We start from the raw sequence: 27,824 nt of genomic DNA, 5'->3' as shown, positions 1-27,824 counted from the left end.
CGACGCAATGCACTACCTGAGCATTTTTCAATTATTTGATCGCGAATCATGTCATTTTTCTGGGTCTCTGGAAATTCGCACGATATTGCCAATTTCGACAGCCTCACCACGAAATTATCAACTGTTTCATTCTGTTCTTGTCCCGCTTGACGGAATATATGTCTCTCACACGCCACATTTTTCTTTGGTGCAAAATATTGGTTAACTGACGTAACTGCATCGTTGTATGATGTTCCTGTTTCTGGCAATGTTTCGAATATATCCCGAATTTGTTCTCCCGATACGTGTAACAGTAAATTACGTTTCTGATCATCTTTGGTTATATTTGCGGCACTGATGAAATAATTAAAACGTTTGATATATTCGTTGTTCCCATTGTTTTGCCAGATTTATGTGTTGTCCTGTAACTAAAAACTGCGGTGGTGTTGACACATCAAGTTTTGCAGCCATGATTGTCTTTGTTTGCTTTAAAAGTCACTGATAGTCCTGCTTCACTAGTATTAAAGTTAATTGTTTTATGTTGTTAATTCCATTTTGTCTTTTTTTTCCACAATTAAATCCTTCATCCTCGTCGCCAATGTAATGTATCGGGGTGTTATGTTTTTACACCAAGATATAGGAAGACAACATAGTTGGTTTATACTGGTTTATTTACATTGTTTCTAGTACCGCATTTCATGACTATCATAGAACTAACTAACTCTGGTCAGTGGCATGCATGCATTACATTTAAGCCACGCCTACTAGTACATGATTGGCTATAGAGATATTACAATGGGGATATAATGCATGATAAAATGAGATGTAAAGGATATAATGCATAACGGGGATATAATACATGGTGGAAATGAGATGTTAGGGATATAATGCATGATGGAAATGAGATGTTAGGGATATAATGCATGGTGGAAATGAGATGGTAGGGGACATAATGCATGATGGGGATATAATGCATGGTCGAAATGTGATGGTAGGGAAATAATGCATGATGGAAATGAGATGATAGGGGTATAATGCATGATGGGGTAAATAATGCATGATGGAAATGAGATGGTAGGGATACATGCATAATTGGGAAATAATGCATACTGGAAATGAGATAGTAGGGCGATAATGCATGATGGAAATGAGATGGTAGGGATATAATGCATGATGGGGGAAATAATGCATGATGGAAACGAAATGGTAGGAATATAATTCATGATGGAAATGAGCTAGTAGGGAGATAATGCATGATGGAAATGAGATGATAGGGATATAATGCATATGGGGGTAATAATGCATGATGGAAATGAGATAGTAGGGAGATAATGCATGATGGAAATTAGATGGTAGGGATATACTGCATGATGTGGGAAATAATGCATGATGGAAATGAGATGGTAGGGATATAATGGATGATGGAAATGAGATTCTAGGGATATAATATATGATGGGAATGTTATGCATGGTGGAAATGAGATAGTAGGGATATACAACATGATCGGAATATAATGCATAATGGTAATGAGATGTTAGGGATATAATGCAGGATGGCGGTATAATGCATGATGGAAATGAGAAGGTAGGGATATAATGCTTACTGGGGATATAATGCATGATGGAAATGACATGGTAGGGATATACAGCATGATCGGGATATAATGCATAATGGTAATGAGGCGTTAGGGATATAATGCAGATGGAAATGAGAGGTAGGATATAATGCTGTGGGGATATAATGCATATGGAAATGAGATGTAGGGATATAATGCAGGATGGGAAAATGAGATGGAATAGGAATTATTATTTTATGTTGGTTAAGGGCATTAGTAATGCGATTGCATGAGGAAGACCCAGGTCTGTGATCTTTATCACGAGCGGCATGTAATGTAGCAGTGGATGGTGGAAGAATTAGATCATGATTCGAAATGATGGATGAGAGTAGGGATATAATGCTTGCTGGGGATATAATGCATGATGGAAATGAGATGTTAGGGATATAATGCAAGATTTGGATATAATGCATGATGGAAATGAGACGGTAGGGATATAATGCATAATGGGGATATAATGCATGTTGGAAATGAGATGTTAAGTATATAATGGATGATAGAAATGAGGTGGTAGGGATATAATGCATGATGGGGATATAATGCATGCTAAAATGCGTTGTAAAGGATATAATGCAAATGGGGATATAATACATGATGGAAATGAGATGTTAGGGATATAATGCATGATGGAAATGAGATGTTAGGGATATAATGCATGGTCGAAATGAGATGGTAGGGGACATAATGCATGATGGGGATATAATGCATGGTCGAAATGCGATGGTACGGAAATAATGCATGATGGAAATGAGATGATAGGGGGAAAATTCATGATGGGATAAATAATGCATGATGGAAATGAGATGGTAGAGATGCATGCATGAATGGGGAAATAATGCATAATGGAAATGAGATAGTAGGGAGATAATGCATGATGGAAATGAGATGGTAGGGATATAATGCATGATGGGGGAAATGATGCATGAGGAAATGAGATGGTAGGGATATAATGCACGATGGGGGAAATAATGCATGATGGAAATGAGATGGTAGGGATATAATGCTTGCTGGGGATATAATGCATGATGGAAATGAGATGTTAGGGATATAATGCATGATTTGGACATAATGCATGATGGAAATGAGACGATAGGGATATAATGCATAATGGGGATAAAATGCATGTTGGAAATGAGATGTTAAGGATATAATGGATGATGGGGGAAATAATGCATGATGGAAATGAGATGGTAGGGATATAATGCATGATGGGGATATAATGCAAATGGGGATATAATACATGATGGAAATGAGATGTTAGGGATATAATGTATGATGGAAATGAGATGTTAGGGATATAATGCATGGCAGGAATGAGATGGTAAAGGACATAATGCATGATGGGGATATAATGCATGGTCGAAATGAGATGGTAGGGAAATAATGCATGTTTGTTTGTTTTGTTTTGTTGGATTTAACGTCGCACTGACACATGATAGGTCATATGGCGACTTTCCAGCTTTAATGGAGGAGGAAGACACCAGATGCCTCTCCGTGCATTATTTCAACACGAGCGGGCACCTGGGTAGAACCACCGACCTTCCGTAAGCCAGCTGGATGGCTTCCTCACATGAAGAATTCAACAAATAATGCATGATGGAAATGAGATGATAGGGGTATAATGCATGATGGGGTAAATAATGCATGATGGAAATGAGATGGTAGAGATACATGCATGAATGGGGAAATAATGCATAATGGAAATGAGATAGTAGGGAGATAATGCATGATGGAAATGAGATGGTAGGGATATAATGCATGATGGGGGAAATAATGCATGAGGAAATGAGATGGTAGGGATATAATGCATGATGGAAATGAGATGGTAGGGATATAATGCACGATGGGGGAAATAATGCATGATGGAAATGAGATGGTAGGGGTATAATGCATAATGGAAATGAAATGGTAGGGATATAATTCATGATGGAAATGAGATAGTAGGGAGATAATGCATGATGGAAATGAGATGGTAGGGATATAATGCATGATGGGGGAAATAATGCATGATGGAAATGAGATGGTAGGGATACATGCATGATGGGGAAATAAAGCATAATGGAAATGAGATGGTAGGGACATTGCGCACTTTGGAAATGAAATGATAGGGATATAAAGCATAATGGAAATGAGATAGTAGGGACATCGCACACATTGGAAATGAAATGATAGGGATATAAAGCATAATGGAAATGAGATGGTAGAGACATCGCGCACATTGGAAATGAAATGATAATGATAGAAAGCATAATGGAAATGAGATGGTAGAGACAACGTGCACATTGGAAATGAAATGATAGGGATATAAATCATAATGGAAATGAGATGGTAGAGACATCGCACACATTGGAAATGAAATGATAGGGATAGAAAGCATAATGGAAATGAGATGGTAGAGACAACGTGCACATTGGAAATGAAATGATAGGGATATAAAGCATAATTAATGGAAATGAGATGGTAGAGACATCGCGCACATTGGAAATGAAATGACAGGGATATAAAGCATAATGGTAATGAGATGGTAGGGACATTGCGCACATTGGAAATGAAATGATAAGCATAATGGAAATGAGATGGTAGGGACATCGCGCAAATTGGAAATGAAATGACAGGGATATAAAGCATAATGGAAATGAGATGGTAGAGCATGGCACACATTGGAAATGAAATGGTAGGGATATAAAGCATAATGGAAATGAGATGGTAGGGACATCGCGCAAATTGGAAAGGAGATGGTAGGGATATAATGCAAGATGGAAATGAGATGGAAGGGACATCGCACACATTGGAAATGAAATGATAGGGATATAAAGCATGATGGAAATGAGATGGTAGGGACATCGCGCAAATTGGAAAGGAGATGGTAGGGATATAATGCAAGATGGAAATGTGTGTGTGTGTGTGTGTGTGTGTGTGTGTGTGTGTTCGGGTTAAACGTCTTTTTCAACAATTTCAGTCATATAAACGACGGTGTCTACTTGTAGCAGTGAGCACAATGCCCAACTTTATAGTGCTGCTTCACTGGAATATCACACCGTATACATGTGACATGATACCCCACCCAGTCACATTATACTGACACTGGGCTGACCAGTCCTAGCACTATCCTCTTAATGCTGAGCGCCAAGCGAGAAAGCTACTAGTACAGCGGAACCTGTCTAATCCGTACATGCTCAGACCAACAAAAATGTTCAGATAAGAGGGGTTTTCGGATTAGAAAGGTTTCTATTTAAGAATGAAAAATTATGCTATTTTTTACACATGATCTGTAAATTTATGTTTTTGTGTACAGACTAATAATAATAATCAAATTATAAGCAGCATGTAGATTGCTTTAGTGTAATGTAAATTTCATGCTAATTCAACTCAGTATCACTTGTAAACTTTTTTTCAACCACTCCTAAATTCCCAGAAAGTAGCTAAAAGGAGAATATTTTACTTGTCCGGTTATTGTAATGATCCAATTTAGTGCCACTTTCAGTGAATAAATTTGCTGCTTTAAATGAACAAATTGCACAGACAGTTTTGAGGAAGGTAAGGATAAACAGATTAATATGGAACTTTTACATTGGCAGAACTTATTGCATATATGTCTATTCTCACAAACTTCTGTTCAAACAAACTACTTGAACTTGCTTCTTTCACACCTGTGCTTATTGCATGGATCTACAAAGCAAACATCTGACATGAGTTTTGATCATCAGTGTTGGGGCCTATTGTTGTTGACTCCTTTATAAAGAGTAATAGTTAAAATTGTAAACAGACTCAAAAAATGTCAAAAATGAGTAAGGTTTACATCAGAAACATTGACTAAGGTTCGGATTAGAAGAGTAGATTTTAATGCAATTAGATATAAAAATCACAAAAGTTTGTTCGGTTTTCGGAGTAGAGAGGTTTCAGATTACAAGGGTATTTTTACAAAAGAGAATGAATAAGAAAAAATGGGACCAAATAATTCGTTCAGTTTAGACAGGTTTTTTGGATAAGAGGGGTTCGGATTAGGGAGGTTCCACTGTACCATTTTTTATGTCTTTGGTATGACGCAGCCTGGGATCGAACCCAAGACCTCCCACTCTCAAAGCGGACGCTCTACCACTAGGCTACCTAGGCGGTTGAAGATGGAAATGAGATAGTAGGGACATCCCGCACATTGGAAATGAAATGATAGGGATATAAAGTAAAATGGAAATGAGATGGTAAGGACATCGCACACATTGGAAAGGAGATGGTAGGGATATAAAGCATAATGGAAATGAGATGGTAGGGACATCGCACACATTGGAAATGAAATGATAGGGATATAAAGCATAATGGAAATGAGATGGTAGGGACAACGTGCACATTGGAAATGAAATGATAGGGATATAAAGCATAATGGAAATGAGATGGTAAGGACATCGCACACATTGGAAAGGAGATGGTAGGGATATAATGCAAGATGGAAGTGAGATGGTAAGAACATCGCGCAAATTGGAAATGAAATGATATGGATATAAAGCATAATGGAAATGAGATGGTAGGGACATCGCACACATTGGAAATGAAATGATAGGGATATAAAGCATAATGGAAATGAGATGGTAGGGACATCGCACACATTGGAAAGGAGATGGTAGGGATATAAAGCATAATGGAAATGAGATGGTAGGGACATCGCACACATTGGAAATGAAATGATAGGGATATAAAGCATAATGGAAATGAGATGGTAGGGACATCGCACACATTGGAAATGAAATGATAGGGATATAAAGCATAATGGAAATGAGATGGTAAGGACATCGCACACATTGGAAAGGAGATGGTAGGGATATAATGCAAGATGGAAATGAGATGGTAAGGACATCGCACACATTGAAAAGGAGATGGTAGGGATATAATGCAAGATGGAAATGAGATGGTAAGAACATCGCGCAAATTGGAAATGAAATGATAGGGATATAAAGCATAATGGAAATGAGATGGTAGGGACATCGCGCACATTGGAAAGGAGATGGTAGGGATATAAAGCATAATGGAAATGAGATGGTAGGGACATCGCACACATTGGAAATGAAATGATAGGGATATAAAGCATAATGGAAATGAGATGGTAAGGACATCGCACACATTGGAAAGGAGATGGTAGGGATATAATGCAAGATGGAAATGAGATGGTAAGAACATCGCGCAAATTGGAAATGAAATGATAGGGATATAAAGCATAATGGAAATGAGATGGTAGGGACATCGCCCACATTGGAAAGGAGATGGTAGGGATATAAAGCATAATGGAAATGAGATGGTAGGAACATCGCACACATTGGAAAGGAGGTGGTAGGGATATAATGCAAGATGGAAATGAGATGGTAAGAACATCGCGCAAATTGGAAATGAAATGATAGGGATATAAAGCATAATGGAAATGAGATGGTAGGGACATCGCCCACATTGGAAAGGAGATGGTAGGGATATAAAGCATAATGGAAATGAGATGGTAGGGACATCGCACACATTGGAAATGAAATGATAGGGATATAAAGCATAATAGAAATGAGATGGTAAGGACATCGCACACATTGGAAAGGAGATGGTAGGGATATAATGCAAGATGGAAGTGAGATGGTAAGAACATTGCGCAAATTGGAAATGAAATGATAGGGATATAAAGCATAATGGAAATGAGATGGTAAGGACATCGCACACATTGGAAAGGAGATGGTAGGGATATAATGCAAGATGGAAATGAGATGGTAAGAACATCGCGCAAATTGGAAATGAAATGATAGGGATATAAAGCATAATGGAAATGAGATGGTAGGGACATCGCCCACATTGGAAAGGAGATGGTAGGGATATAAAGCATAATGGAAATGAGATGGTAGGGACATCGCACACATTGGAAATGAAATGATAGGGATATAAAGCATAATAGAAATGAGATGGTAAGGACATCGCACACATTGGAAAGGAGATGGTAGGGATATAATGCAAGATGGAAGTGAGATGGTAAGAACATCGCGCAAATTGGAAATGAAATGATATGGATATAAAGCATAATGGAAATGAGATGGTAGGGACATCGCACACATTGGAAATGAAATGATAGGGATATAAAGCATAATGGAAATGAGATGGTAGGGACATCGCACACATTGGAAATGAAATGATAGGGATATAAAGCATAATGGAAATGAGATGGTAGGGACATCGCACACATTGGAAATGAAATGATAGGGATATAAAGCATAATGGAAATAAGATGGTAGGGACATCGCGCACATTGGAAATGAAATGATAGGGATATAAAGCATAATGGAAATGAGATGGTAGGGACATCGCGCAAAACTTAAACTTTCTAAATCTAAACAGCAGTCATCAGAGGACAATAGACTATAGTTAATGAAACAGTGACATCATTTAACTGCAAATGCATTAAAACTTTGTGCTCTGACTGAAAAGGAGCATTCATAGGCACATGAATTTCTGGATTTTAAGTTTAACCCTTACCATGCTAAATTTATACAAGAGATCACAGAGTGATCTTGGCGCCCACCAATGTGCCATTTTTGAGTGTTCCAAATTTCAAGACTTACTGACTAGCTCAAGGTCAAATTTCATTTCCGTACACAACACTTTGCATGTGGTCCAAATTCGAAAGCTGTAGCTTGAGAAATGTGAAAGTAGGTCACTAGATCAATTTCAAGGACGAAATGTGAAAGTAGGTCACTAGGTCAAAATCAAGGTCAAATTACACTTCAGAACACAAATTTATGCATGTGGTCCAAATTTAAAGCCTGTACCTTCAAAAATGTGGAAGTAGGTCACAATCAAGGTCAAAGTTTGTTTCGGTACACAATCCTATGCATGTGGTCTAAATTTGAAGCCTGTAGCTACAGAAATGTGAAAGTAGGTCACTAGGTCAATCTTAAGGTCAAAGTTCATTTCGGTACACAAAACTTTGCATGTGGTCCAAATTTGAAGGCTGTAGCTTGAGAAATGTGAAAGTAGGTCACTAGGTCAAAATCAAGGTCAAATTTTATTTCGGAACACAGAACTATGCATGTGTTCCAAATTTGAAGCCTGTACCTTCAAAAGTGTGAAAGTAGGTCACTAGGTCAATGTAAAGGTCAAAGTTTGTTTCCGTACACAAAACTATGCATGTGGTCCAAATTTGAAGGCTGTAGTTTGAGAAATGTGAAAGTAGGTCAGTAGGTCAAAATCAAGGTCAAATTCCAATTCAGAACACAAAACTATGCATGTGGTCCAAATTTGAAGCCTGTACCTTCAAAAATGTGAAAGTAGGTCACTAGGTCAAAGTCAAGGTCAAAGTTTTTTTCAGTGCACAAAACTATTCAAGTGGTCCAAATCTGAAGGCTGTAGCTACAGAAATGTGAAAGTAGGTCACTAGGTCAAAATCAAGGTCAACTCATGTCAAGGTTCATCTTGCCACTCAAAACCATACATGTGGTCCAAATTTGAATGTTGTAGGTTATTGACAAGAAGATTTTAAAATGTTTTCCCTATATAAGTCTATATGAACCATGTGACCCCCCAGGGCGGGGCCATATTTGACCCTAGGGGGATAATTTGAACAAACTTGGTAGAGAACCACTAGATGATGCTACATTACAAATGCCGAAGCCCTAGGCTTTGTGGTTTGGACAAGAAGATTTTCAACGTTTTTCCCTATGTAAGTCTATGTTAACCATGTGACCCCCGGGGCGGAGCCATATTTGACCCTAGGGGGATAATTTGAACAATCTTAGTAGAAGACCACTAGATGATGTCATATACAAAATATCAAAGCCCTAGGCCCTGTGGTTTTGAACAAGAGATTTTTCAAAGTTTTTCCCTATATAAGTCTATATAAACCATGTGACCCCCGGGGCGGGGCCATATTAGACCCCAAGGAAATATTTTGAATCATCTTGGTAGAGGACCACTAGATGATGCTTCATACCAAATATCAAAGCCCTAGGCTCTGTGGTTTTGGACAAGAAGATTTTCGAAGTTTTTCCCTATATAAATCTATGTAAATTATAGAAATAAACAAAGGGCCATAACTTACTAAAAAACTGTTGAACCAGTCTGATTTTCAGGGGGACACAACTAGGGTACCAATACATCATTCTGACAAAGTTTGGTCAAAATCCCCCAGGTAGTTTCTGAGGAGATGCGATAACGAGAAATTGTTAACGGACGGAAGGACGGACGGACGGACGGAAGGACGCCGGACCACGGATGCAGAGTGATTTGAATAGCCCACCATCTGATGATGGTGGGCTAATAATGAACTTGTCCATCTTCCAATTTGGACAGTACCAGCAACTGTTAAAAGGGGTGCTTACCAAAAAGATACTGACTGAATAGCGAACAGTACAGATCATGATTAGACTGCACTGATCATGATCTACAGTGGTCCCAAAGACAGAACCAATCGTGTCCAGTATGGTAAGGGTTAAATGTTATACAAGAGGGCTAAGATGGCCCTAGGTCCCTCACCTAAGAAACACACCATAACAGTGTAAAACATGTTTGACCTAGTGATTTCATGGAAACAAATATTCTGACCAATTTTCATTAAGATTGGACCAAAAAGTTGGTCTCTTACGATAAAACAAGGATTTTCTTAGATATGACCTAGTTTTTGACCCTTGATGACCCATATTCAAACTCGACCTAGATTTTATCAAGGCAATCATTCTGACCAAAATTCATGAAGATCAATTGAAAAATACAGCCTCTATCACATACACAAGTTTTTTCTTTGATTTGACCAAGTGACCTAGTTTTTGACCTCAGATGACCCATATTCAAATTAGACCTAGATTTCATTATGGCAATCATCCTGACAAAATTTCATAAAAATCAATTGAAAAAAACAGTCTCTATCGCATACACAAGATTTTTCTTTAATTTGACCTAGTGATCTAGTTTTTGACCTCAGATAACCCATATTCAAACTCGACCTAGATTTCATCAAGGCAATCACTCTGACCAAATTTCATGAAGATCAATTGAAAACTACATCCTCTCTTGCATATACAATGATTTTCTTTGATTTGACCTAGTGACCTAGTTTTTGACCCCAGACGACCCATTTTCGAACTTGGCCTATATTTTATCAAGGTAATCATTCTGGCTAAATTTCATGAAGATCAGTTGAAAAATACAGCCTCTATCGCATACACAAGGTTTTTCCTTGATTTGACCTAGTGACCTAGTTTTTGACCCCAGATGACCCATTTTCGAACTCGGCCTAGATTTCATCAAGGTTATCATTCTGATCAAAATTCATGAAGATCAATTGAAAAATACAGCCTCTATCGCATACACAAGGTTTTTCTTTGATTTGACCTAGTGACCTAGTTTTTGACCCGAGATGACCCATTTTCGAACTTGGCCTAGATTTCATCAAGGTTATCATTCTGACCAATATTCATGAAGATCAATTGAAAAATACAGCCTATATCGCATACACAAGTTTTTTCTTTGATTTGACCTAGTGACCTAGTTTTTGACCCAAGATGACCCATTTTCAAAACTCAGCCTAGATTTCATCAAGGTTATCATTCTGACCAATATTCATGAAGATTAATTGAAAAATACAGCCTCTATCGCATACACAAGCTAAATGACAGACGACAGACAGACAGACAGACGGACGCCGGACATCGAGTGATCAGAAAAACTCACCTGAGCATTGCTCAGGTGAGCTAATAAGTAGAAACAGTATTTGTTGGCATTCAATTTTGTCAACTGAAAAAACTACAAAATGTAACTCTGACCTTCATGAATGACAATTACATTGTATTTCATAGCATCTGCCAACATAACATTGGTTCCACCACTCATGCCATAGATGAACAAAACAAGAAAAATGTACATAAAAATTTATTTTATTAGAATTACTTCCCAGAAGAAGCTGTAAGCTATATAAAACAGAAATATTCTTATTCAACTTTTTGATGATTCGATATAAAACATAAATATTGACAGAATGTTTTGACTCCATAGCTTTTGAAAATTAATGAGAAAATCATTAATGTTAACAAGTTTCATTAATAAATTATTAAACTGAAGTAACTATTAATTTTTCTTCTAAGTGTGGTATACATAAATCTGCTAGATGTTGTTGTCTCACCTTCTCTGATCTCAAATAGTACTAAAAAAAAAAAAAATGTCTGTCCCATCCCATCGGTTAACATCAACTTGGATGCACGGTGACAAAACTGGAGCAGCTATCGGTAAAGTAAATAGCGTTAGTTAAACTACAAAAAAGTCACCCTCGAGAATTTCAAGGATTTTTCTCTAAGTACTCAAATTGCTAAATGAATGCCACATATATTTTTCCAACGGCAGCTCACTGTTGTAAAAAATCGGCCGCCATTGGCATTTACTCTCTAAAAAGGAGGAGAACATGATTGTTCACGTGAATTACTTGGGGAGCCACTCAAAATGGATTTAAAAATGAATAATCGTCGTTTTGTACTGAAATACCTTGAAAGCTCAACAGATTGAACAGTTCGTATATTCAAAACAAATTTCAAATGCAAGGAAGACAAATTTACTCACATGCAACTTTCAAATTCCAAGTTAAGGTCCGATTTTTAGATTTCTACAAATTATCAATTCCCAATTTATTTTTCCACCGTCCAATCGGAATACAACTTCATTTTTGTTCTATGTCGAACAACTACACTCAGTCAGTGGCTCCGGCACTCTAGATGATATTCAGGCACCAATTGCACCATACATATGAAACAATGCGTTGATTACACCATTTTTCATACGCATGGCTCAAAAAATAACCTGTATTCTACAATTTAAAAATCCTTCCTTCCCATTGAATGTATTTCAAAGAAGTATCCTCGATATTATATAACCCTTTCCAAAATTTATTTCCATAAAACTACTGCTTTGAAAACACACTACACTTTTCAATCGCGTCCGATTTGAAAGTGACATCACAAATGACATAAAACTGAATGACGTCACAGTAGACTTGCCTTAAGTACTGTTCATCTAATCAGTGGCGTACGCTTCTTTAAGGCACGGCAGGCCTGGGCCTGCAGATATCCTAGAAAACGAAAAATAAAAATGCTAAATAAGCAATAAAAATGGAATGGTAAGGGGTGTAGTGTTGTTAAATACAATGTCAATCAAGTGATAGCAGCTCCTCCCACTAGCTCCCTAGCAGAAGGATGTCTCTCTGATACCATTATAAGTTAGTTGAATACATGCATGCAATATGACCACTTGTAGTGCCTTAGTAAATAAACTTGTAGAATAGTTTCATTGAGTTACTCATTTCTCAATACAGTACAATGGCGACGAGGATAAAAAAGTTGACTTACAATAAATTGCAATAAAATGTGTACTTTCAAAACGCTGGAATTTATGTTTACACATATAAGAAGGAACGTAAGAGTTTAGAACACTTTTTTGGACATCTTTGTTACAATAACTGTCATTTATCAATAACACTGATATTTAGACAATAAATATGGCACAAGGATTACCAGTTTTTCCCGCATTTAGTGTAAACGAGCCTGGCATAGACACAAGGTGGAAAAAATGGACAAACCGTTTTGAAAATCTTATGATTGGAATGAATATCAAAGACAAAACGCGACAACGTGCATTATTTCTTCACTATGCAGGGGAAGACGTCAACGACATATTTGATACATTGCAAGACACCGGGGACGATTATGAAACCGCAAAAACAAAACTGACTGAATATTTCGCACCAAAAAAGTGCACGGAGTATGAAATCTTCAAATTTTGACAGGCAAAGCAGGACTCGAGCGAAAACATAGACAGTTTTCACACGCGATTGAGGGCATTAAGCAGAAATTGCGAATTTCCTAACACGGACAAAGAAATCAAATCACAAATCATTCAAGGTTGTACCTCCACACGGTTACGTAGAAAGGCTTTACGAGATGATCTGACGTTGGACAATTTGATAAAGGAAGCACGTGCCCTGGAACTATCGGATCTACAAGCGTCCGAAATTGAGAACAATTCAAAGAAAGATGCAGTGAATGTCATGAAATCGAAACACAAGTCAGCATCAACAAAACACAACTCTTATCCGACCAGAAAGAAGGCAACTTGCAAATATTGTGGATACGAATACCCACATCAATCAGGAAAATGTCCGGCGGACGGAAAGACGTGCACATACTGCAAAAAGAAAGGTCATTTTGAAAAAGTGTGCAGGTCCAAGCTGAGAAATCGTAGGAAAAACGTAAACAGAATGGATGATGAAAGCTCTCAAAGCGAAACTGAAAGTGAAACTAGAAGCGAAAGTGAAAATGAAAATAGCATATTTGGATTATCAGTGAATTCGTTGCAGTCATCAAGACCTAATTTGGCGATCCAAATAAACGGTCAGTCTGTCAAGGCATTGATAGACACAGGGTCGTCTATAAATGTAATTGATGAAAGGACATACAGCAAGCTAAAAAACAAAGTGACTCTCAGTAAGGTAGACACGAAAGTATATGCTTATGGTGCTAATAAAGTGGACTTATTAGGAAAGTTCCAGGCGACAATTGAAACCAAACACAAGATCACAACAGCTCCAGTATATGTGGCAAAAGGTAAAAGTGGCAACTTGTTATCTTATTTGACATCTGTTGATCTCCAGGTTATTCCTGAAATAAGTGTCATAACACAGAATAAGGTCGATGAACTTTGCGATAAATATGGATCTGTCTTCAAGGGTATTGGAAAAATGAAAGACACTGAAGTAAAGTTGTATGTTGACAAAAATGTTCAACCTGTCACCCAGCCGCACAGACGCATACCTTTTCACCTGAGAAAACAAGTTGAAGATGAGCTCCAAAGGCTTGAAAAGTTAGACATCATTGAGAAAGTAGATGGTCCGACAGATTGGGTATCACCGATAGTGGTGGCTCCGAAGCCCAAAAGCAAAACAAACCAAATAAGGATTTGTGTTGACATGAGATTGCCTAATCAAGCAATAAAACGCACAAGACATATAATTCCTACTATTGATGATATGATCGTGGACTTAAGCGGTGCTAAAGTGTTCTCTAAATTAGACTTGAATCAGGGATATCACCAGCTGAAACTATCAGAACAATCACGAAACATTACGACATTCACCACACATATTGGACTGAGAAGATACAAACGCCTAAGCTTTGGAATAAATAGCGCTGCGGAAATTTTTCAAAACGCTTTAAGTACAACTCTAGAGGGATTAGATGGTGTGAAAAATATTTCGGATGACATAATCGTATATGCTAGAAACCAAACAGAGCATGACAGAAGGCTTGAAGCAGTCTTAAAGCGACTACAACAAATGAACATTACGCTAAATAAAAAGAAATGTGAATTCAACCAGAACAAATTAGAGTTCTTTGGATATGTATTTGGTGAAGACGGCATGTCGGCAGACCCAAAGAAGGTCAAAACCATCAAGAACACACCACCACCCAAGAATGTGCCAGAGGTGAGAAGCTTTTTAGCTATGACAAATTATTTGTCGAGCTTCATTCAAAATTACAGCACAATTGCAGAGTCTCTAAGACGCCTGATTAAGAAAAACGCAAAATGGACATGGCAAAATGAACAAGAAGCATTCCTTAAGCTGAAATCGATTCTCAGCAGTGATACTGTCATGACCTACTTTGATCCTAATAAGGAAACACAGATCATCACAGATGCAAGTCCCGTTGGAGTAGCCGCAATAATGCTACAAGAAGGAAAAGTTGTATGCTATGCAAGCAGGTCATTGACAGACGTTGAAAGAAATTCATATTCTCAGCAAGAAAGAGAGAATTTGGCACTAGTTTGGAGTGTAGAACATTGGCATATATACTTATATGGACATAAGTTCACTGTGATCACTGATGCGAAATTCATTGAAAATATCTACAGTAATCCAAAGTCAAAAATTGGATCAGCAAGACTTGAACGCTGGAGAATGCGACTATTATCATACGACTTTAACGTCATACATAAAAGTGGAGATTCAAACATGTCGGATTTCTTGAGCAGACACCCAGACACAGGAAAACACAAACAAACAAGTGTGGCAGAGGAATATGTTAATTTCCTGGCATATCATGATGTCCCTGTAGCCATGAACATGAATGAAATAATTCAAGCAACATCCCAGGACGTTGACCTCCAAATGGCCATTAAATATGTCAAATCTGGAAACTGGAATAACCCAAGAAAAAACAAAATAATTGATACCCTGACACGCTGCAAAAACGAGCTGTCGGTAGTAAATCTTCAAAATGGTGAAATTCTGCTGCATGAGTCCAGGATTGTTATCCCTAGGCAATTGACCTTACGCCAGTGTTGACTGACAGGTTCCAACTGACCAATCAGATAACAGAACTGATAAGCCTTGTTGTTAGCCGCCATTTTGTCCGTCAAACTTAGTGCCGGACTCACCAGTCAAAGAATATAAATACCACCGAAAAATCGTCCAAAATGGTAAAAAGGTGACGTTACGACACCTTTACATCAGACACAGGGAAGACAGTGTAATACTAGAGCGCTTCCCTTTTCCAAATCTACTCTCAGACCTCGAATATTGTCAACGATGTATCAGGCTCTGTGGACGTCCTCAAGAATAGTTGATCTTAAAAATCTTATAAGAATGTTTAAAAGCAAGGCAATTCGACTTAGCACTCATTGTGTTATAACGTTTTAATTATTTCATTTAAATCAGTGTAAAATTCTATGAAAATTAACTTTCTTATTTAACAAAAGTGCGTAGTATTCTTTATTCAATAGTAAAAATATTCCATCAGTTACCAGAGTAACTGGTATGAACTGATAAAACACAAGTATTTGATGTTCTATATTATTTGAATGGTAACGTGTAAATATTATGCCTTAATGTACCGGAAACATGATTTATGCATTTTTTAAGGTTTACATCGATCTCCCACTGGTGTATGTTAAGTCATAACTGGGTGATAATACAACAAATAATACACATGATAAAAAACTATGATTAATATAAGATTATTTTTAATGAGTCTAATCAACAATTTTCCAGGCGCTCAAAGTTTTGACTTAGCACTCGGTGTGTGCTTTCGTTCTAAATTTCATTTTAATAGACAGCGTAAACTTCGTCTAAAATTCCAGAAAAATAGCATATTTCGTATAAAGAAGATATTTTCCTAAACAAAAAATTATACATTCATTCTGTATATTTTATAAAGAAATTTGGTAGGCTCAAACATTGTTTTAAGCTGCGATGCGCCGGTATATGTCTTGAAATATGAGTATGGACTATATCATCGCCTTGGACTATATCTTATTTATCTATCATTTACACGTTTTAATTCTAATAAGAGAATTTTCTTTACTTATACTTAAAACACATCATGTCTAAGTATTAGACATTAAATGCTATGTATCTGAATAATCACGTTGAACAATGATATGAGCATCTTAAATGAGTTCCGGTATTTCGAAATCCGACGTTTCTTAAATGACACAAGTGACAATTTTTACATGTAAATTACCTTATTTAATTTATCTAATTATTTTGAAATAGGATTCAGAATCCAAAGTCTGATTTCAACCTTAATTAATAAAAATCAATGTTCTAGTCTGCTTAATATAGCCATACCCTACATGAATTTCGGGAGATCGAAATTTGACGTTTCTATAATGAAAAAGAAACGGACAATTAAAAAAACCCCACAAAATCAGCTATAATGGTTTCAGAGATTTCCGTCTTTTTACGTGTTTTCCGCTCGGCCCCCTGCCTTGTTTAGTTTTCCTCATACTCGGGTGCAGTTCCCGGCTTTTAACAACAACGTATCGTTGTTTTTTTTGTAGAATTTATGTTTCGCTACAGAACATCCACTTATTAACGATTGTGTTTTGTCTTTTCACTTTAGAAATACGTGTGAATTGAGGTAGCGTACGCCGAAATCAACTAGAATGTCCGGCAAAATATTTCTGCCGTCGCAATTTGATTCCTTTGTTTGTCGGGCCTAGCATGAATTGTTCCCCCTGAAAACTGGTAGGCGTGGTTACAGGCTATCTGGCGTAAGGTCAATTACAAGATAAAGTGATATCATTAGCTCATGAGGGTCATCAGGGAATTGTTAAAACCAAACAATTATTAAGAGAGAAAGTGTATTTCCCAGGCATAGATCAATTAGTAGAAGCAAAATGCAAAAGTTGCATTCCGTGTCTAGCAGCAACAAATAAAAAGACTCAAGAACCGCTGCAAATGAGTGAAATGCCAAAATATGCGTTTCAGGTAGTTAGCTTGGACTTTCGTGGACCATTTCCAGATGGAAAGTATTTACTCGTGCTAATAGATGAATACTCACGTTTCCCGTTCGTTGAAGTACTTAATTCAATCACAGGCAACACGGTGATTCCTGTGCTAGACAAAATTTTCTCAGAAGCAGGGATTCCAGAAGTGTTAAAGTCGGACAACGGAAGTCCCATGAATTCACACCAGTTCAAAGATTTTGCTAAGCATTTGGGTTTCAAACACAAGAAAATAACTCCGCTGTGGCCGCAGGCAAATGCTGAATGTGAACGCTTCATGAAAACAATAGGCAAAACAATCAGAGCTTCCCATGTCCATCATTCTGATTGGAAAAAAGACCATGTATGCTTTTCTGAGAAATTACAGATCGACACCGCACGGAACGACATCCGAAACACCCTCTGACCTATTTTATGGAAGACCCATAAACATTAAAATTCCATTCTTACAAAGGCAAAAGAAATCGAAAAAACACAAAAACGCAAGAGAAAATGACAGAAAATCAAAGCAGAAAATGAAAGACTATGCTGATACACGGAGAAACGCGAGAAAAACTGAAATTAAAATTGGTGACAGTGTGTTGGTAAAACAAGACAAACACAACAAATTTTCGACCCCATACGATCCAATACCCTATGAGGTAATCAAGACAAAAGGGTCAATGGTAACCGCCGAACGCGAGGACAAACAAATAACTCGAAACTCTTCATTCTTTAAACGTGTCGGAACGTCGAAAAATGAGCCAAACAACGAGAAAACCAACGCCAACCATGATACGACCGTATCATCACAATTCAAGAAGAAAACCAGGCACGAAACCCCATCACACCAAGGCAACGACTCTGGCGATGCCGTATCACCACGAACACAAAGACAGAAAAAAACACCGGATTACTTAAAAGATTATGTGTGTCAAAGTAATAAATAGCGGCATAATAATCCGCTATACTTCAAAGCAGAGCTGTATTCGAAATTGGAATTTAAAAGTGCTAAACAATAATCTACCATTTAAATATGTAACGTTGTGAAAAAAATATCCAAAGGGATGTAAAAGGATTTAACAATAAAATGTAATTCACCATGAATTATACATGCAACAGGTGCATTGAAATAATACATGCCATTCATATGCTTACACTGTTTTGTTACTGGATTTACATTATTGTTTTAGAATAATATATCTGACCTTCATTGCAAATTCATTTTGTATCATTGGGCATATAATTTATTTAATTGAATGAAATGCCAGTCTCATTCACAATCTTAGAAACATTAAAGTAATTTATGAACACGTGTAGACAGTACTTGCTATCGGAACCAATCTTTAAATCAGCCATTGAACATTAACGTTGAGATAAGATGATAAAGCAATTAGGGGCATATCATTGCTACAAATAAAACTCTCGTTATCTGAACAGACACTCGTGAAGACAAACACTTGTAATCTCAGTTAATGTTTGGAAACAATGACACTGCTGTTGGAGAATTTGATTAGTATAAACATTCTTTTATTCTGGCTAATTTCAAATCTTGGCCGGGAGGAATTGTAGTGTTGTTAAATACAATGTCAATCAAGTGATAGCAGCTCCTCCCACTAGCTCCCTAGCAGAAGGATGTCTCTCTGATACCATTATAAGTTAGTTGAATACATGCATGCAATATGATCACTTGTAGTGCCTTAGTAAATAAACTTGTAGAATAGTTTCATTGAGTTACTCATTTCTCAATACAGTACAAGGGGGGTACCCTTACAGAAGAAAAAGGCCTGCTGCGTACTCTTGCTGTGTACATACAGCGTATATGATGCGTACATGATGTGTACTGAAATCAATAGTACGCAGGATATACACCGCACATACACTGATAGTACGTTTGTAGTACACTTTTGACATGCAAATGAGCTCTGCCGCGTACTACTTGCTGCGTACATGCTGTGGACTACATAGTACACAGGATGTACGCTGGAGGAATTTAGTATGCGGGAAATAGTACACAGCATGTACGCGGCACATACACTTTTCACATGCAAATGAGCCTGCGGTGTACTACCCCTGCGGCGTACATGCTGTGTACTCCTGCGGCGTACATGCTGTGTACTCCTGGCCTGAGTCCTGCGGCGTACATGCTGTGTACTCCTGCTGCATACATGCTGTGTACTCTTGTGGCGAAACTGCTGTGATAATGTAAATTCCTTACCCCACCAACTTTCGTATGCAAATGCTGATCATTTGGACAGAAAAAAACAGAAAAAAGATAAGTGACATGCATCAATAAGTATTTACCCTTCCAAAATAATGTAGATTGATGTTATCAAATAAATTAGTATGCTTTTCTCCATCCACTTTTCAATGAAATAAATCAATTTTTGTAGCATGTAATTTGGTAAACATTTGAAGAAAATGGCGTAACTGCATCAAGGGGAAACAACTTTAATGCAACTAAATATAAGTGTTATGATTTATTATAGACGATGTGTGCGTAGTATGTATTTATTTTGATTAAAATCCATCTGAGAACAATCTAGGACTGGAATTATATAAGCATTTATACACTTTTACGTCCGTAAAAAGTAGCGCACCAAAAAATTTTGGATTGATTTTTTCCAATGGGGCGAGCGCAATTAGCCAAAAACGTTCTGAAAATATATGAGCGGCAAATCCGATGAACAACTTTTTAATTTGGTGAGGCCTAAATGAGTTAACATAATGAGCATTAAAGCCTTTATAGATCATGATAGAATGGTGTTTTGCTTAAGAGTATTCAAAAAACAGTGAGAGCTATTAATTCTTCTCATTAGGCATTATCTTGGTAATTATTTCATGTATCACAAAATGTAATGCAACTAAGTTCAAATAAGGATTTTCAATTATCCAAGTTAGAAAGCTCCAGGATTAATTCAAAATGAAAAAGAATATATTTTTACACTGCATGCAAGGTACAGCTCAGAAATCACTAAGATGTAAGCTTCACAAATGAACATTGCAAATAGTTTGGCAAATTTTCATTGTTCAGAATACCGGTAATCTGAACTATTCTATGCTATTAAGATAAAAGTTACTCGGAAATCAAGTTCTTGCTTCCAAAAAAAAAAAAAATGTACAAATCCTTCCTGCATGAAGTGTACTTCAGACTTTTACCTAAAAAAATTCAAAGTATAAACACCAAAAGAAAATGAACAAGTCCCTCCCGCGTATATGAAGTTTACTTCAGACTTTAACTTATAAAAAAAAAAAACTAAGTATAAATGCCAAAAGAAATTGTACAAGTCTTTCCCGCGTATATGAAGTGTACTGCACAAATTTCAAAGTATCTGCGGTGTACATGCAGTGTACTATTTTCTTGTACAAGTTCCTCCTGCGTACATGCAGTGTACTCCTTAAATTTTCAGAGTCTGTGCTGTGTACTTGAAGTGTACTAGTGACCTCCTGCGTACATGCTGTGTACTCATCGAAATAGTACGCGGCATGTACGCGGCATGCGGTGTATGTAAAATGTACTCCTCTGGCGTACTACTGTGTTCGCGGCATATACACAGCAAATACGCAGCATGTACGCCACAGAGGCTTGCTTCTGTAAGGGTAAGGCTATAGGAGCTTATGATAATCTAAAATCTGTATTGAACATGTAATTAGAGTTAATTTTATTTCCATGATTGATAAAAACAGATACCAGTAGTTTAACTATTATCTCGCTCGTATACCACGGCCCCGCAAAATATCGCCCTGCAACTTTGTTAATGTCGGAAAATAGACATTGCTTGCAGCTTGTAGTTAACATTTTATAAGCGCTTTTTAACCCTGCACTAAATATTTTGGCACCAAATTTGAAAATGGCATCATCGGGTCCGCCTTATCCTGACCAGTGAGGTAAGAGAGATGATTAGGGCCTAATTACGACGCATATGAATGGAAAAAAAGTTTTATTTGCCCACAAAGCAGGCAAAACTAAAATCTATTTCCATTGAAGGGATTTCAATCTTTAATCCTTTTTAGGCGTAAATGGACGCATTACCAAAAGTAGGTCATTTTGTGAAACATGTTTCAATCGGCAAAACACTACACGGTAAAAGCCTTCTATCAGGGCTTCGGAAATTTGCCGGTTTGTCGGTTTTGGACCGATTTTTGACTTTTCAGACCGATTCATGAAGTGAAAAAACGAAAAAAATCGGTCCCGTAAAAATGGAGAAAAGTATAAATTTCGGTCTGATATCTCAATACACCATCTACTGCCAGGCAGGAAATTGTTGGTCGCACCTTCAGATAATCAATAAACATGTCAAACGGTCTGATTGTCACTTTAATAATCGGTCCGTAATTAGCACGTGACGCAATCAGTGCTCGCGCGGCACATCCTTTAATGTTTGCAGACAGCCGACTGCAATGTATTAAACATTTTTGACTGGTTTCCAAATATGTCTGACTGGATCCAAATCATTTCGACGGGGATCCACTTCTTTTATTTAGAATCCGACGGATGGTTTATTTCAAAAGGCTATGTTTGATCACGGTAAAAAACAAATGGTCACAAATGCATTTAATCAAAGAGCTATAATTGTACATTATAGGTCTTTGATTTAATGAGACATCACACGGAAAACCGATCAAAATATTTTTTATAATTACTTGATTTGAAAAAAATACAAGATTCATTTGTTGGGGCTCCAGTTGAAACAAGTGCAGAAAATCGTCTTTGCAACCTGACTGTGCAAAAAAGAAAAAGAAAAAAAAAATGGACTGGCAAACACGAATGATAAAGAAAACCGGAGTGGCGCTGTTTATCAAATCGGTCTTTTAAAAAACGTTTCAAAATGAAATTTTGTTTACATCAGAAGAGAACATATAACTTTATAAAATGTAGTTGCTTATTGAAGTACAACATAAGTGAAATGAAATATCCGTGGCCAACACGCGTGACCTTTTGGTACTATACATGCGGGAAATTCAATCTCAGCATTCATGTAACGTACACATTCGGTCCGCGGGAGAGTATTCTTAAAATACTGAGACTGTTTAGCAGAGAATATGTGTCGTGTAATTCACTTTGATGCATTGTATTTTATAGAATTCCGTCAAAGAATGAGGAAACATCACAAAGTATCTGCCGTGTATACGGTACCGGTCACGTGCGTTGGCTTTTAGACTAGTTACGCACACGGTGTCAATGCCTCGGTAATTTTATCCTTACAAGTATTTTCTCGGAAAAACATCGAAATTTAAACAAAGTAACGATCACACATAACACTGAATAACTGTCTTCATTGTGTGGAAACACGCGGTGACCGGTAACTCAGTTTTAATACATGACATGCTTATTTCTTTACTCTATCACGTTTTACAAAATATGTAATATTGGGAATGCGGTGGGTGGGGTAGCGCCGATGTCAGGATTTTCGTTTCGGACCGATTGAGTTATCAAAATTTCCGGAGCCCTGCCTTCTATGTTTATAAAAAGAAAATGTTAAAAATATTAGAATGATCCTTAAATCACTTAAACTAGAATTTGTATAATTTGATTTGATACAAAGAGGGGCCACACTTGTAAGTCTGCATTATCATTGGTGCAACTTTTAAAAAATATATATACAATCTCATAATTCTAACACTGAAGTGAAATTGAGAGGGCGCCGGTGCTGATAGAAAATTTTGTCAGAGAGGGTTCCCGTGCTGGGTAAAGGGAGTTAAGAGAGATCCTGTGAGGCAAAGAGGCAAAATTTTGTCGACTGCATGTGAGAGGGATCCCATGCATTGGCGAGATCGAAAGAGTTTTTAAGGAAACGTGATGAAAAAAAAAACAAAAAAAAACACACACACACACACATGAAGTGTATTTAAAAATAAGATGGGATCAACGGCTTCACATCTGAGATACTAGATCGTGACTTAAAGCAAAGCAAAGTTCTCTCCGTCTGCATTCCATCTTCGTTTGAACTTGTGACAACTGATAAAACAAATTTAACGATAAAAAACCAAAGGCATATGGCTACGTCTTCCCGTGGTTCAGATATTTTATGCACAAACTTTTGTTCAGGACGAAAAAGCCAGCTACGCCCCTGCCAACTATAAATCCGTAATGTTCAGAGCGTGAATCGCGGGTCAAATGCTATAGAGCCAGATCGATTTAGAATGTAGATCTAAATCATTTAAACATCTCTAAGGGTTTTGAAAGTTGAAAAGAATTTATAATTCTATAGTTTTAATATTGTCAAATTTTTGTCCTGTGTAAATACAGCTCTAAAGTCACAATTTCGAAAAAAAATTAATTTTACCAAATTGTGTAAGTGGAGCCAAAATTTTGTTTTTATTGTAAAAAAGGTAAGCTTAACTATGCGCGGTCCAGGTAAGCTTAACTATGCACGGATCCAGAGGGGGAGGGTCCGGTAGTCCGGACCCCTTGGAAAATCCTAAAAAAAGGAAAGAATAGAAGGAAATGATTTTTCGAAAAGGCAACATTAGGGACCGCATTCAAAGTGTATGGGGCTGCTACACGTAGAGCGCTAATTCATATTTATGTTAATTATCTCAAAGATACGAATAATTCTACCTTTTAATTTAACAGGTGAGCTCATAAAAATGTGAAAATAAGGGGTATATTGTATATACAATGGCAATGGGAAAGATGTTATTAAATGCTTCTAAAACATCCCAGAATGCAGGAAATGAAACGCTGAATTTCAAAATATTCAGGGGGAGTATGCCCCACTATTTCCTCTTTTAGCTCAACAAATACTTATTGACAACTCTTTATTTGTAAACGGCTAACATCCACATAAATAACCTCAAATTATTAAATATAAACAGACACGTTTGCCATGGTAAGGGTTCGGTCGGAACACCACTTGAGAAAAATGGCTGGATCCGCGCATGATGTCTACGCACGGTGTTCCGGTAGGGCCATCGCCTCATAACGTATGTGAGCTTGAAGCAACGTCAGAACGAGACTACGATGTTTAAAAGTCGAAACCACAAAACTATGATGCTGAAAGTCGAAATCATTTTGTATTTTCACCATCGTGGTTTCGCGGTTTCGACTTTTTAGCATCTTAGTTTCGACTTTCCACTATCGTAGTTTTGAGTTTTCATCATCGTAGATTCGAGTTTTCACCATCATACATTCGACCTTTCATCATTGTATTTTGGACTTTTCATCATTGTAGGTTCGGCTTTTCATCATCAAAGTCTCAACTTTCAACATCGTGTACCGCCTTCCTGATACCCATGCAAACAGGTTCACGAGGTTGAACGTAATCGGGTTCTTTTGAATATGAAGGATAATTTTTGTACATGCATTAATATGAATTTTTTTTTGGTAGATATTTCGACCTTCATGAATTATAGACTGAATAGAACTATAAAACATATGTATCTAAAGTCACATTTACGAACCAACATTACACATACAGTGGTAATCCGTGTTTTATTTACTTCACAACAGCGGTCGTTAAAAGTCGCCCCGACTTCATCTCAGTGTTGTTATATTTTCTGGTCCTTCGGGATCATTGATTTCAACTCATTTAGATTTGAAGATTGAATACTGCATAAGCCGGTACTAGGGGGCGTGGGCAGTGTTGCATTTTCCATTACTGCTCATGAACAGACTCGATCAAACCGAGTCTGCAATTTTCACTGTTTGCATTGTTCTCGGTGCTTCCGAGGGATCTACTTTCCAGATTTTATTATCTCTCAATGATTTCAAAAAGAGGGCAATCTTTATATAATATAAGGAAACCAACTTATAAAACACAAATGAGTAATATTTTTGCAAGAACTTAGGCATAACAGTTACTATCATAATAATGAACTTTCAGACCTCTATTGATACTATGAAAGATCCTCAGTTTTCAATTTGGCAGTGGCTAGGTAGCCTGTTCTACCGGAACCTTTAGTCTAAAGGTCTAGGTAGCCAGCCCTATATCTACATATCATACATGAACATAAGTCAATAATCTTAGCTTGATTGGTTCTTATTGTTTGTTTGAACAAAATGATGAACTCTTTATTCTAAGGCAATTGTATTGTAAGATAATTACATATCAAAAGACCTAATTCTAAATGACCGCCGATAACTGACATCTTCTATCAAAAATGATTTTCAACATGTAACAAACTACAAAACTTTATTAAAGACTTTACTTTAGGAAGCTATAAACATGCCGATGACGATAAAGACACTCTGATCATTTGTGGACAACTAAACACAATATCGGCCGATATGATATGAGCGAGTAAATACGGCGAAATGAATAGGTAAATCACGAAAAGATCTTAAATAATTAATCACAAGAAATATAATTTATTTAACTAAAATAATGATCCTTTATAATACAGTTTATCAAAGCCGGCTACCTTGACTTACATATCCATATATTCAAAAATTTTTTTGAAGAATGAAAAAAGTGCCTAGAGATATGGATCTGCGCTATATAAAAACATATTTTAGGGCATCATAACGCATATCATAATTTTAAAAATGATGTTAACCAGATAGGTGGGACAGACTTTAGTTCAGGACCCACACTTGCTTACATTTTGTGAACAGTAACCTCTATAATACCTGATTACGTATGAAACTGGCACAATGTTTAGAGATAGATGAGATATGTTTTTGTCATTTCAATGAAAATATAGTGACAAAATAAAGTGACAAAATAAAGGGTGAGCAATGATTCTTCATGTACTTGCTACGTGACACTGACTTAGTTCAAAACTGTTCCTATCCCACAGCACAGAAGGAGTAACATTGCTCTCAGAAACAGACTTCGGAAAAACCTACATGGTTACCGAAAATCTCAAACAAGATTACAATTTCCCACTGTCCTCTTGTTAATTCAACAAATATGACCATAAGATTAATAGTTTTAGATCAGAATTTGTCGACAAGCTGCATGATATGATTTTGCTCTGCCTCCCTTGTCTCTGGATCTTTGGCATCTCCAATATTTCCTGCATACTCTGCAAATAGAAAGTGTACAGAATGTTTGCTACATAAAACTGAATCTAATTTGAGGAACACTGTAACAATACCCAGAATTAAAGTATGACTGCCATTGACTGAATACTTTAGTAGATACAACACTACACTGTGTCAGCTGTACACTACAATAACTCTACACTGTGTCAGCTGTACACTACAATAACTCTACACTGTGTAAGCTGTACACTACAATAGATCTACACTGTGTCAGCTGTACACTACAATAGCTGTACACTGTGTCAGCTGTACACTACAATAACTCTACACTGTGTCAGCTGTACACTAGAATAGATCTACACTGTGTCAGCTGTACACTACAATAGCTGTACACTGTGTCAGCTGAACACTACAATAACTCTACACTATGTCAGCTGTACACTAGAACAGATCTACACTGTGTCAGTTGTACACTACAAAAGCTGTACACTGTGTCAGCTGTACACTACAATAGCTGTACACTGTGTCAGCTGTACACTACAAAAGCTGTGCACTGTGTCAGCTGTACCCTACAATAGCTGTACACTGTGTCAGCTGTACCCTACAATAGCTGTACACTGTGTCAGCTGTACCCTACAATAGCTGTACACTGTGTCAGATGTACACTACAATAGCTGTACACTGTGTCAGCTGTACACTACAATAGCTGTACACTGTGTCAGCTGTACACTACAATAGCTGTACACTGTCAGCTGTACACTATAATAGCTGTACACTGCAACAGCTCTACACTGTATCAGCTGTACATTGCAACAGCTCTACATTGTGTCAGCTGTACACTGCAACAGCTCTACACTGTGTCAGCTGTACACTACAACAGATCTACACTGTGTCAGTTCTACACTGCAACAGCTCTACACTGTGTCAGCTGTACACTGCAACAGCTCTACACTGTGTCAGCTGTACACTACAACAGATCTACACTATGTCAGTTGTACACTGCAACAGCTCTACACTGTGTCAGCTGTACACTACACCATATC

At 37.2% G+C, this 27,824-nt stretch overlaps 2 protein-coding genes across 2 annotated transcripts in view; both read right to left on the bottom strand.

The window, feature by feature from the left end:
* LOC123533418 (uncharacterized) overlaps positions 1-27,824 on the bottom strand; it is a 283,937-nt gene that overhangs the window by 62,399 nt on the left and 193,714 nt on the right. The gene's annotated exons all lie outside the window — the stretch shown is intronic.
* LOC123548722 (beta-catenin-like protein 1) overlaps positions 26,537-27,824 on the bottom strand; it is a 33,876-nt gene continuing 32,588 nt past the window's right edge. Inside the window, exon 16 of the mRNA XM_045336226.2 lies at positions 26,537-26,822. Within this exon, the coding sequence (XP_045192161.1) occupies positions 26,734-26,822 (89 nt within the window). The 3' untranslated portion in view covers positions 26,537-26,733. The remainder of the gene's footprint in view (positions 26,823-27,824) is intronic.

Source organism: Mercenaria mercenaria, chromosome 6 (assembly GCF_021730395.1).
Source record: "Mercenaria mercenaria strain notata chromosome 6, MADL_Memer_1, whole genome shotgun sequence".
Taxonomy (NCBI): domain Eukaryota; kingdom Metazoa; phylum Mollusca; class Bivalvia; order Venerida; family Veneridae; genus Mercenaria; species Mercenaria mercenaria.
This window is presented reverse-complemented; position numbering and strand designations above follow the sequence as displayed.